General features: G+C 34.8%; 1 protein-coding gene across 5 annotated transcripts in view; it reads left to right on the plus strand.

The window, feature by feature from the left end:
• Positions 1–12,757, plus strand: part of EHBP1 (EH domain binding protein 1) — a 500,368-nt gene extending 487,611 nt beyond the window's left edge. For all 5 annotated transcript variants that reach the window (XM_082643305.1, XM_082643308.1, XM_082643304.1 and 2 more), the window contains 4 exons: positions 3,310–3,409; positions 4,530–4,603; positions 11,327–11,441; positions 11,659–12,757. In XM_082643305.1, the coding sequence (XP_082499431.1) occupies positions 3,310–3,409; positions 4,530–4,603; positions 11,327–11,441; positions 11,659–11,749 (380 nt within the window). In that variant the 3' untranslated portion in view covers positions 11,750–12,757. The remainder of the gene's footprint in view (positions 1–3,309; positions 3,410–4,529; positions 4,604–11,326; positions 11,442–11,658) is intronic.
• Positions 12,758–13,082: the final 325 nt, after the last annotated feature.

Consider the following 13,082-nt stretch of genomic DNA (forward strand, 5'->3'; position numbering starts at 1 on the left):
ACTGAAAAAAATTTAAGATTTAAAGTATCAGTATTGACTCTAAGGTGATAAAATTGTAGTTGTGATTACGAATTTAACTAGGTGAGTTTAAACAAGATAAAATGATTTATGGCCATTTTATAAAATAATGACAATCTTCATTTTAAGCTACAATGTAAAGTGCTTTATTCTGAGATTATGTATTGTGTCAGAAGCTAAAACTGCCTTTTTTCTAACAGTGCCAGAATACAACCTCTTTTTCTTTTTGCACTAACAAGACTGCTTTACCACCACAGCCCACTCTAAGTAATTAAATCAATCCTTTGTACTTACCGTATTCTCCTCTAGTGACGGTACTAGATCTGATTATATGCTTCATGCATATTCAAAGTACCGCACTGACAGCTCTTTAATGAGCTCTTACTTAATCAGTATGAACAATGTTCATCTTGTTCTTTTTTTCCTCATGCATTAGAGCTAGGAATAGTTGGGAAAAATGAAACATCCAGCATTCATTTGAAAAATATATTGTACTTTGAAAAGTGTCTAAGCTGAGGAAGTTGCATTCTGCCCTTTAAAAGTCTGATGGACAAATTGGATTACTAGTATTGGATTAAATAACAAATGCTTAGAGGAGAAATGAGAAAAGCTCACTGTGATCACAGGCTTTAATATTTTTTGTTACTTATAAAGCTAAAGGGGTCTTTAACCAGTTATTAAAGTCAGGATTAATTTGTAATGGTTCAACTTACTGGCTTTTAAAAGCTTTTTAAATTAAAAAAATTTTAAATCCCTAAAAACAATAGTGTAATGATGTATTAGAAGAAAATTTAATTTTTTTATTACTAGGCTAAGTATAGATTTCCATCACTGTGTACTATCTCAGATAAGGAGTTAGTGATACAGAATTGACTTAACCTCAAATATGTTTTTTTCAGTTAATTTATATAATCTATGTAGCACTGAATAATATGTCTTTAAATATTTCTTATTGTTTGGCTTATTCCCTTTTTAAACATGAGACTCTTCTTATTTCCTAACAATTAGGGGAGGTGGATCTTTTATTCTTATGTAGAAATCATAGACATGAGTTCAACTGAAAATAACACAGTACCACATCAATATTGTTATTCTCAAGGAAGCAGTCTTCCATTGAAGAAAATGATGCTAATTTAAAAATAGGCTAGTTGCTTCTAGTCTTATTGCCTGAAAGCCTCAATTACAGGTTAGGTTAAACTCAAAACAAAGTTTTAATATGTGTATATTTTTAGAAACCACTTAGGTTATGAATGCAAGAATTAAGTCTTTAATCAGAAAACAAAATATCATAAAAAATGCACCTATTAATATTGCACACATGTGTCATTTCAGTGATCAAAAAGGCCTTCACCAGGGTACAATTGGCCTTTTTCCAAATTGCAAGCTTTTTCTCAGCTTTTTCTTTTTACTCTTTCTTCTTTTGTTGCTACCCAGGGATTTGTGCCTATCGCAGCCTATATCACATGACCAGTGTCAAGACATCACATGGTCCAAAGTGAATACAAAACCAGCTACCCTAAAAGAGAGATTAAAAATGCTGTAAAACAATAAAGACCTTTGTTCATACTCAAAGAATCTATCCTAGATCTGCTTCATACCATAAAGTTTAACAGACTTTAATGAAAGCACATATCCTCTCACTATTTTCCCTAATAATGAACAACAGATATCTATTTTACAGGGATGCTCAGAAATAAATGTTTAATCTTTTGCACACAGATCAGCTCTTTATTTTAGATTTTCATTCTAAAGATTTTTTCAAATTTCTGTTAATGTGGAAACAGTTAAATAAATTATGGTTCATCCATAATTTATGCAAGTATTAAAAAAGAACGAAGTAGATCTTCAAACAGCATGACAACAACAAATCACAGGGTCCTTATGTTAAAGAAACCTGTATGTGTCCAGATAAGGTATATACCTGTATGTGATAGACATAGCTATGTATGTGGTCTGGAAGAAGATACGCTAAACTGCAGTAGTACTTCTGGAGAAGGGAGGTGGATGGGGGAATTGGAAAGGGTGGGGGTGATGAAAGAGGCCTTGACTTTTTACTCAATTATACCTCTGTATTGTTTGAATATTTTTTAATGGACTGGTAGTGTGTTTGAAAGTTAAAAGAAAATATCTCACTTAAGAAGAAAATAAAACTTAGGAAATTGACTAGGCTATTTAGTCTTCGCCTGGGATATTTAATTTTTTAGTAGATATTTAAGTTAACCCTATGAATCTATCTAGAAGTTGGACTGAAGTATTAAATAATGGCCTAGCAAAACAATAAACCAATCATGGGCAAAATTCAGAAAAAAAAGTCAAAGAATTGTAAATTTGACTAGATACAATTTGAAGGGAGAGGAAGGAAGAGGGTTGGGGAATTAATATTTTTCTTGAGTATGATTGTGGCCTACTTCTGCATGAACAATACCAAATATATGCTATATGTTATAATCCTTGACATACTGGCCTTTTGAGGGGAGGGGTGGTACAGATGATGGAATGGTTATTAGGGAAAATGAATTTTAAATGTACAATCAGTAAATTTATAATTAAAATTTTAAATCATTTCTCTGCTCAAATGTTTTCTCATTTACTGAACGTTATTATGTTCATCATGTTTTTTCGCAGATAGCTCTAAGTATTTTTGTAGCCTGGTCATTTACAATGTATTTAAAATAATTTGCAAGTGTGTACCCTGTTAGGGATGATGAGTTCTGGAATGGTATGTGTATGTATACCTTTAGTTTTTGCTTTGGGGGAGGAAAATAAGAAAAAAAGCAAGTTGTTACAGGTGGAAGCTCTCACAAAATCTATTGACTTCTCTGACCTTACTGGTAGTCTTATAATTCTCATAATGATTTTTTAATGTGGTTTTAAATTAATTAATTTATTTTTATCATGACCGTATGTCTGTCAGCACCAGGAGTTCCTCACTGAAACATAATAACAAGTCAGCCCCTGAGGAGGATTTAAAACTTGGAACACTTTTTTTTTTTTTTAACTGTACTTAGTGTTAGTATCGTACTTAGTATGATCTGTAAATATGTTTGGGGGACCGAAATATACAAGCTGAATAATAGCAGCTTTAGAGATTGGCTTATGAATTTTTAAATATTGATTTCTTTTTTCAGGCCTCGGACTTTAATCTGATGTTGTTATAAACAGTTTAACTTGTACTGTTGGGATAGCTAAAATATGTTTCGTGTTAAAAAGAAAAAAAAACAAAACACTTGTGAACTATTATTTGGCTTGTAAATGTCAATAGAATAAGAAATAACTCTTACTAAATTATAGGAAGGAACACAGAAGAAGAAGAAGCTATGATGCAGGAGTGGTTTATGTTAGTTAATAAGAAAAACGCCTTAATAAGGAGAATGAACCAGCTCTCTCTCCTGTAAGTACTTATGACTTTGCTTGTTTTTCCTACAATATTGATGAATCTTAGGCTTTCCATCATTGTCTTTTTTGGGGGTTTCATACTTATTAGGCTTAATTTTTTTTCTTTCCTTAGAGATTATATTTTATATAAAAATAAAATTAAAAATAGTATATAACCAATTTTTATCTTAAGAGTAAGAATTTTAGAGTGTTAGATACTGAAAAAATATATTTATTATATAGAAAGCCAAGTAATATAAACAATTTTTGTGTTTAAGAAATCACTTGTGCACAAAAAGGATGTTTGGTTTATATTTAGTGGGAAAAGAAATAAAATTGAAGTTTATTTAACATCAAATTTTCAGTTAAAAATTAAAATAAGTCTTAATAAGGACAAAAGTAACTTTGTATTCTACAAATGATGTTACCCTAAATTTTGTGATAAAAGATTAATAATTTACACAGAAGTGACCTTTTTATGATTGCAAGAATTACAGTAAAATGGAGACCAGACCAAATGTAAGCATTTTCAGTCTTTAGCATTTAATTCACATAGGACTTAATGCTTGTTCCTTTTTCTCACTAACAATGTTCTTATATTATGCCACCTAGTGTGGGAAGAAGCAGGCTTACATGTTTTATTTTAGTGAAAACCTCTATTTTTGTCATTTCTGCCATGCCTGAACTTGATAAAGGAGTTATGAAGAAGTGCAGAACTTAACTAATCTTGCCTTTTTAATTGTCTCTATTTTAAATTTTCACTGGTGGTACTTCCATGTTTCTTGTACTCTTTTCACACGGAGTTCTAGACAAAAAAAGTGTTTATTGCGAATTATGAAAAATATTCTACAAAATAACCTTATACCTGGCACTTAATACAAGAAGCATTGAAGATTGAGGCTACTTATCCACAGATTAAAATATACTTCTGTGCAATTCAAAATTGAAGGAGAAAAATAATAGCACTATTAAATATTCAACCTGAGGAAGGTTTCAGGTTTGTGTATCATTTGAGTGGCTTATAGTTAAAGAGAACAGTCAGTTATGAGTCCTAAAATCAATGTAACCTAAAGGTTCTTTTAAGTGTTTAATGATTTAGTAATTAGCATATTGATGAACTTTTGCAACTTGCCTAGGGAAAAAGAACATGATCTAGAACGACGATATGAGCTGCTGAATCGGGAATTGAGGGCAATGCTAGCCATTGAAGGTAAGAGATGCCATGGCCGAATGAGGTGTTTGAGGTGTCAGTTGTCAAAGAGATTTAAAGAGTGTAATACACTTCTGGTCTCACTAGGTGTGGTCTGACTAAGGACCTACAGGAATTGCAAATAAATGCCTTAGAGTCAGAAACCAATAGTCATGTAAAACCTAAGGACCCTAATTCAGATCATCCTTATGCTTGCTATTAAACATAAAATTGTCTTAACTTTTGTCTGTAAGCTTAAATGTCCGTTAAATGGAAAATATAACTAGTTAAATGATTTCATTACATTTTACTATGTGCAAGTTAAAGAGGTTTGAGAAAGATCTATCATTTTGATTTTTCACATTCATACTCTAAATTTTACCTTAATATTTAATTGATGTCAACACAAATATGTAACTGTCCAGTCTGCTATAGTTCTTAAGATTCCAGCTCCTATTAAGTGAATAATCAGGCAAAGATTCCTGCATATGAGATAAATGCAACACTTTCACACTTTATGTAAAGCTTTTAAATGAATTACAAATATAGTAATCCTAAGCATCGTTCATAATATCAATAGACATCAGCTAGCTTAACTATGGCATTTACTATATATGCTTATTTTTTTTTAATTCTTACTATTTTATTGTGGTACGCGGGCCTCTCACTGTTGTGGCCTCTCCCATTGCGGAGCACAGGCTCTAGACGCACAGGCTCAGCGGCCATGGCTCACGGGCCCAGCCGCTCCGCGGCATGCGGGATCCTTCTGGACCGGGGCACGAACCTGTGTCCCCTGCATTGGCAGGTGGACTCTCAACCACTGCGCCACCAGGGAAGCCCTAAAATTCTGACTATTTTAGAATGCTGTTCTCCTTATACCTCTTAGTTGAAAATGTCTTGTAGTTCAAAGATGTCCACTTAAAAGCTAATCCTTTGGGCTCTGTAAAATGGACCTTTTGTCTAATCAATGCCAATTGATTTTCCTATTCTGTATTGACCTCTTAACGCATGCATTGACTGTCCATTGTAATTTCTTTCTTCACCTGATAAGGTTCCTGATCCATAAGAAGTCAATTCTAATTAGTTCAGAAACTGGGAATTTAAGTTTGTAAGAGAAAGCCAAATGAAACCATATGTTTTAAAATATTTTAATTAATATTGTTAGTAAATAAAATACATGCTGTTTATCTAAAAAGTATCTTATACATTTATAGAAGTTTTATTCTTACTTTTATATTCCTAATCTCATTTGATAAATATGACTAACAACATTTGTATATCCTAATTTAGAAATTAGATTTACTTTATTTAAAAGGCTTTCAGATAGCTGATTTCCTTTAAGTGGCTATCAAATTATATCACTAATAATGACTATAAAATTTGTCAAAATTATTTAAGAAGTTCTATGAAACTTGCCAGTGAATAAAATGCACAAATATACTAAATGGTATTTTTCCTCTTGATATAATTTTTGTAGTCATGGTATAGTCTTAAAAGAGATTGGAGGGCTTCCCTGGTGGCGCAGTGGTTGAGAGTCCGCCTGCCGATGCAGGGGACATGGGTTCGTGCCCCGGTCCGGGAAGATCCCACATGCCACGGAGCGGCTGGGCCCGTGAGCCATGGCCGCTGAGCCTGTGCCTCTGGAGCCTGTGCTCCACAACGGGAGAGGCCACAACAGTGAGAGGCCCGCATACCACAAAAAAAAAAAAGAGATTGGAAAGCTAAATAGTCATTTGAAAAGTAGATATAGCAAATACTATTTATATGGTATATATATATATGTATGTATAATATAAAATGTGTTTGTATATAGTATGTATAACTCATTATACAGTTTATTCTTTATAGATTAATTATATATTATGCTCAATACAGAGTATTACAATGTTTAAAAATTTACTTTCTCATGTATAGTAAGTTAAATCATCCCTAAGATACAGCTTGATACAATACAGTTGACTTTTAAGGCAGATATTGCTTCTATACCAAAACCAGTATTATGACCAAATAGTACCATCTTTAAAGGAGGGCCATAATACATATAAAACATCCCAGTTTCATTGGCCATCCTATCCCTATATAATAGACCTAAAGCCTTAAATAATCTAACATTTTTCTGCCTGCTCCCCTTGTACACATGGAAGAGCAGTAGAAAGTAATATTTTTGAAGAAGAGAAAAAAAATTAATGTTTTTCTTTTCAGACACCTTTAATACAATTGTTAATTTTTTGTGGTTTTGTTCTGTTTTATTTTTTAATTAATACTATTGTCCCATATGTGATTGTGCCTTAAATCTCTCAGCCAGTTTCTGTTGCTGGTTGGGGCGGGAAAGAGACTTGAGGAAAGAAGCAGCTTGTTAATTACAAATAAAGACACTTTCTCAGAGAGAGGCCTGTCCCATTAGCCTGGGCAATATGTGGCCTGGGCTGTCCTAGAGAGATACTGAGCATCGTGATCATCAGTTCTTTGAAGACAGTATCCTCTGAGCCAGCCCTTAGAATGGACACACATTCAGTAGTCTTTCAGAGTGTTAAAACACCACAGAAAAACACATGAACAGGCAACACTAATTGGTTTTGTTTCGCTTTCCTTTGTTTTAAAGTCCCTTCCTCTTTTCTTTCCCATCTCTCCTACTTAGTAGCCATAAGATGGTTTTCATAATAAATAAACTAAAATATTTTTGAGTAATCTGCTACTGAAACCATTAACTAGGAGAAAAGCACAGAATATTAATAGTCATAGTCCAGTGAAAGAAGTATTAACAACTTGGTTTGAGAGCAAAATAATAATAATAATAACATTCAATACGTCCATTCTTCTGAGAATCCATAATCACTTTGGCCTTTTTTTTCCCCCTGAGGTGTTTTCATTGCAGGAGTTTCACTCTACTGAGCTAAGTTGTAGTATCCCTTAAGCTAACAAGCATCTTTCAGATACTTTTCCTATAGTTTTTTTGTTCCAGATTATTTAATGCCCCCTCAGGAAAGATAAATTCATTTCTGCATACATTGGGGTGGGCTTTTGGAAAGTGGTGTGTTCATTTTCTGCACAAGAAATGGATCTTCTCTAGGATTTTGTACATCTTGATTTATTCTTGGCTTAGAGTTTGAAGTGGGTGCTCTTCTAAAGGGATTTATGCATAGGTTCACTATTTTTGTAGTTATGGCTTATATGATAAGCTTTTTATATTTAAAATCAATATGTAATCCTGTGGAGGAGCTTATCCCCTAAAACCCCATTTGTAAATCTATTTTAGCTTTGTTACACAGCACAGCCACAGTCTTCCATAGATTGATTAGGTACAGCAGTAGAATCCTATCAAATGGCCTGCTCTGATGATGATGCAAACTCTTTCAGGATTGCTAGTTGACTGGAACTAAAGATAAGACTTGACTGCAATCCCCCAATGTGCTCTTTACAAAACTAGTGTTAATTTTCATCAAAGTGCCAGGCTTATTTATAGTGGCAAGGTTGAAGGTTTACTACAAGAACTTTAGGTCCTTTCTATTAAAGTGTTTATAGGTATTTCTTTTGCCTTTTTTCCAAGGTAATTATCAACTTCAGCAAATAAACTGAATCAGGGAATGAATAATTGGCCCTATATATAAAAAAAGTTTTTTAGATTAACAAAACAGCTCAGTGCAGATAGACATAAACAGAATCTCTTTATTTTAACACTTTGGCTCAAATGCAGCATCAAAACTTAATCCTATTTGTTGTGAGAGGATATGGCTTTTGTAGCAAAAGTACACTGGAATCTTTAAATTAATCAGAACCCACATTGTAGTCTGTCCAAGCCAAAGTCAGTGCATCTAGCTAGCTGTTATAGGTGAGTAATCCTTTCTTAAAATGTATAACAAGTAACACATAAACTTACATTCAGGCTTTTAAAACATGACATTACATCTAGGTGAAGCTATTTAAAGAGGGATTTTTTAATTTTTAAATGTAGACCTTGAACATACAAATGTGAATCTTGATCAATTTTAAAGGTGTTATCACATTTTTTTAATCATCAAAATAGTTTACTTAATTTCCCAAATTAGCATTCAAATATGTGTGTGAATGTGTATAAATTTACCTGTGAGAAAGCAAATCCAAAGTAAAAGTAGCTTTGCTAGTGTAAAATCTACTCACTGTGCATAGCTATTTTCTCCACAATTTGACTAATTATTTGTAGATAGATATTAATGTAGTAATGACAAATTTAATATAAAAAATCTATAAATTTATGCTGAAACAGTTAAAATTCTAATGTCAGTTAAATTTGTGAGATGGTGAAAATTACCTAAATATTCATAACTTAAAAATGTTTTTGTTACAGTTATGTGAAATATCACTATTGAGCTAGGAAAAGGTTAAGATTTTTTAAATTATTCAATCCTTAATGGATTAAAAATATGTAATTGTTTCCTCTCTTATCCATATTGTTAAAATCTTATTTTTTAAAAAAATTAAAGAAATCTTGATATTTCTAATTATTAATTAAAACCTTAAAAGTGACTGGTCAAGTATAGGGAAGGGATAATTTAATCAAGAAGATTATGTGTCATTAAAATTTATTTTTTCTTTAAAAAATTTTGTAATTTTCAACTTAATTATATTTTTTAAGTTTACAATGGAGAAATTTTATTTCCCAGTAGTAAAGCTCTTATCAAAATGTTTTGGAAGTAAAGAATTATAAATTAAGCTTATAATCAGAATGATTTCTTGAGGTTGGAAATGGAAAAATCCATATTCATCAAAATTGGTAATCTTAATAATTATAAAATTTAGTTACAAATCTTTTACAAATTTAGCAGGTTTTTCTCTGAGTTAATATTTCTAGAACTACAGTTACCTGAAATTAGACTAGATGACCTTTAAGATCTTTCCAACCTGGAGAGTCTATTAATTTATCTGCTGTGTAGAATGAAACTGATTAAGAACAAGAACCAGATTAGAAAATTGTCCAGCATTCCTGACCTCAGTTGCATTTAAATCCAAGGAATAAAATTGTGATAGATATGGCTTTTCTCCAATTTTGCTGTTTCATTATTATTTTTTAAATTCTTACATTAAGAAAAAAACTTTCCATAGCAATAGTTTCTTTATTCCTCTCTATGCAATAGAATACTTCACTTCTTTTTAAATAAGAATGTAATGTGACCAATTATTTAATGTACTTATTTGTGATGTTTTGTATCGAATGTGGGTAATTAATATATAGCATGTTTAATATATATGTGTGTATGTATTCGAGCTTATAATGAAAGGAATAGTGATAAAATAGAATAAATTATTCTAGCTTTTTGCTGCTATTCTAACCTTTATTGCATGATGATGCATCTAATTTTTAATTTGTAAATACAAGATAGAATTCCCTCTAGCTCCATTTGCTTTCATAAAGCTGCTGAGCAGTTTGCTGTCTTGAATAAATTTTGCTTTGGAGGGGGTCGGGGGGATTTGAACCAGCACATTCTTGTGTGGTTTGTGAAGATTCACATGGTAACCAGCGGTGTGCATTGTTGGGTTTATCTGAATAAGCACCAGCCATGTGAGTTTTAACATGATTGCCCAGGGCAATGGAGAGAGAAGAGAGAAACCAGAAAGGATTGCACTCCTCTCTGTTTTTTGGAAAGTGCACTTGCTGGGGGAGGGGGCTACATGAGTCAGTGGCCAGGGTATTTTTTTTTTTTTTAAGCCGGTGTCCTGTTTCCCTCTAGGTCCTCATTTGTTCGGCTATCTGCCTCATCATCTACTTCTTCTTTTCATTGTTTACCTTCCTAATGAGGGAGGCGGGGTAGACTGGGGGTTGATTGACAGCTACAAGCCCTTACAGTCTGGCCAGAGAGCAGTTGGCTTTGGTTTCAAAAGTGCTTTAAATGTTCGATTTGGTCCTGTTTTTATTAAACGAAACTGCTGCTCATCTTAAGGAAATTATCAGACCAGCAATGATTAGGAAATATATTATTGGGGCCTAAAACCTTCAAAAAACTGCCCCTTCCCATGGAAGGAGCACTGCCCATCGGATTTTCCAACCGGGGTTTCAAAAAGAAGTATGTAATTTTTCCTTTGCAAAAGTGCTTTGATTTGAAACCACGCAACAAACCTCTCCAAAAGAAAACTGGCTGTGATGCGATTGAGAGCTGCAGTGTAATGTTGCAGAGCAAATTTATTTTTTACTTCAAAGAAAAATGCTAATTAGCCGATTCACTACTTTTAAAGTTATTGTGAAGCATATGGCGCCCAGTGTGAGATACATCCAACTGCTAAAATAGAGCGAAGAGGAAATTAGCGAAGAATGGGCTGTATGGGGTGAGCATGGGGGTGGGGGAGGAGGATAGGTTCTCAGGCAGATTCTCTAGCCTTTTCAGGGTGATTTTATCGCCCATCTCTGCTTCCCGCCTCCTCATTCACCCACATTCCCCCCTCACCGCTCGGGCTGACCTCTTCTGGGCCTCCAGCTCTCCCTCCCCCACTTTGGCTGACATCAGGTGCGCACCTCCGCTGGCCACCGGCGCACACCTGGTCTCTTGCAGGTTCCAGCCCAGCCCGTAGCCGTCTCCATCTACGGAAAATACTTAGAAAGTAGGGTTTTAGGGGCGAAATCCTCATCACGACGGCCAAACTCTCCGTGAAACACTAGCTAGTGGCTCTGTAATATGGTTTGCAGAGAAATAAAAGGGAACTGGAAAAGGCGGGAAGGGGAGGGCCGGGTGGGGTGGGGGACCGGGTGGGTAAGGAGCCTCCCGTCCCCTGCAGACTGGCAGAAGACCGAGGCCCAGAAGCGACGCGAGCAGCTCCTGCTGGATGAACTGGTGGCCCTAGTGGACAAGCGCGATGCGCTCGTCAGGGACCTGGACGCGCAGGAGAAGCAGTAAGTGGGCGGTGGGGTCAGGGTCGAGGCTCTGCCGCCTGCTGAGGGGCCGAGAAGTTTTCGGAAAGTTCAGTCCAGAGGTCCCGGGTGGGCCGGGGCAGCCTCCCGCTGGCCCCGCGAACCCCGTTCCCTCTGGAGCTCGGAATGCGGGGCGAGAGGAGAGTGCCGCTCTGCGCTCCAAGAAGAAAAATAATTTGGTTTCCTGTTTGACTTCCAGGGCCGAAGAAGAAGACGAGCATTTGGAGCGAACTCTGGAGCAAAACAAAGGCAAGATGGCCAAGAAAGAAGAGAAATGTGTTCTGCAATAGAAGCCAGACCAGAATCTTGACCAACATTTTATTAGTCTTGGGTCCCCAGACCAGAAGAAGTCATTCTCGTTGTTGATTTAAAACTTGTAACATTTTGTTTGGCTGGATTGTACTTCTTTACCACTACCACCACCTCTTTTCCTCCTTTTTTTCCAGACAGTGTACAGAACTCCGAAATAGCTTTGTTTAAGGATTGTGTGTGTGTGTGTGAGTTAATCATTTCCTTGAAATCATGTAAAATAGATTGCACAGACATCTTGTGAGTGATTGGTATTAGGAGTGTTCAAGAAACTGTTCAAAGAAGAAAGAAAAGAAAACTCTTCCCTCATTATTTTCCCTCATTTTTTGATGGAGGAAAATTTTAAAACATTTTTGTTATTGTTGTTATTGTTAATAGCATAATGAGGGGTGGGAGGGGGCTTAAGAGGGAGGGATAAGGAAAATGTCATGAATGATTTTTTTCCAGTCCTGCCATATGTAACACTGAGTCTGTTACCTAAATTTTATAGTTAGATCATCTTCAATTTACTCATTAAACTGTGTTCTATTTACCAGTGGGATTTTCTGCAGTTGTTTTGCGTTTCACTATGAAGATAATAGGGTACTTCTCCTCTGCTTTCTTTGGAGGATGGCCCTTTAACGTAGCCTGAAACAAGTCCTGTGATTTGAAGTGAGCTGTAAGGATGGGACTAATTGACATGCATCACTTTACAAAGACAGTCTTATCATTTGAGAATGCGCCATCTTTTTCTCTGGATAATTATTTATTACATCTAGCTTGGTTCCTACATTTTGTTGGGTCTCAAAATTGGCTCAAGAATGGTGTTAATATTTATTCTGTATTGATAAAAGTCTGTCTTGCCATTATGAGTAAATCCTCCAATTAATATTTTCTTCTCTAGCATAATAGCACTGTCATTTTTTTGTGAAAATGGTTATCTGTTTATTTATTACAATACTGAGTCATATATAAATTTTCAATAAAAGCAGAAACTTTCTTACCTTAAACACTGCTGCTACTTCTTTGCAATGAAAACTTGAGAAGTTTTTGTATTCATAAGACTTTTCATGAGGAAAAATGGTCCTCTTGAATGCAGGGCAGGATACTGGTCTGTATTTGGAGCTGAATAAGTTTACACCACCCCAGAGGGGCCCTGCCGACACACGAATGCGAATTGAAAAGCAATTAGTCATATTTTCTTAAGCAGTGTAAACTATCATCTTTTAGAGGGTCATCTCAACGATTTGAGGAAATTTTGTGATTCCACAGCACTGAAAAAAATGTAATTTTCCATTGTTATAGTTTTGCACTCATATGAGGAAGAACTATGAC

The sequence above is a fragment of the Mesoplodon mirus genome (genome assembly GCF_964341445.2).
Source record: "Mesoplodon mirus genome assembly, chromosome: 14".
NCBI classification, from domain to species: domain Eukaryota; kingdom Metazoa; phylum Chordata; class Mammalia; order Artiodactyla; family Ziphiidae; genus Mesoplodon; species Mesoplodon mirus.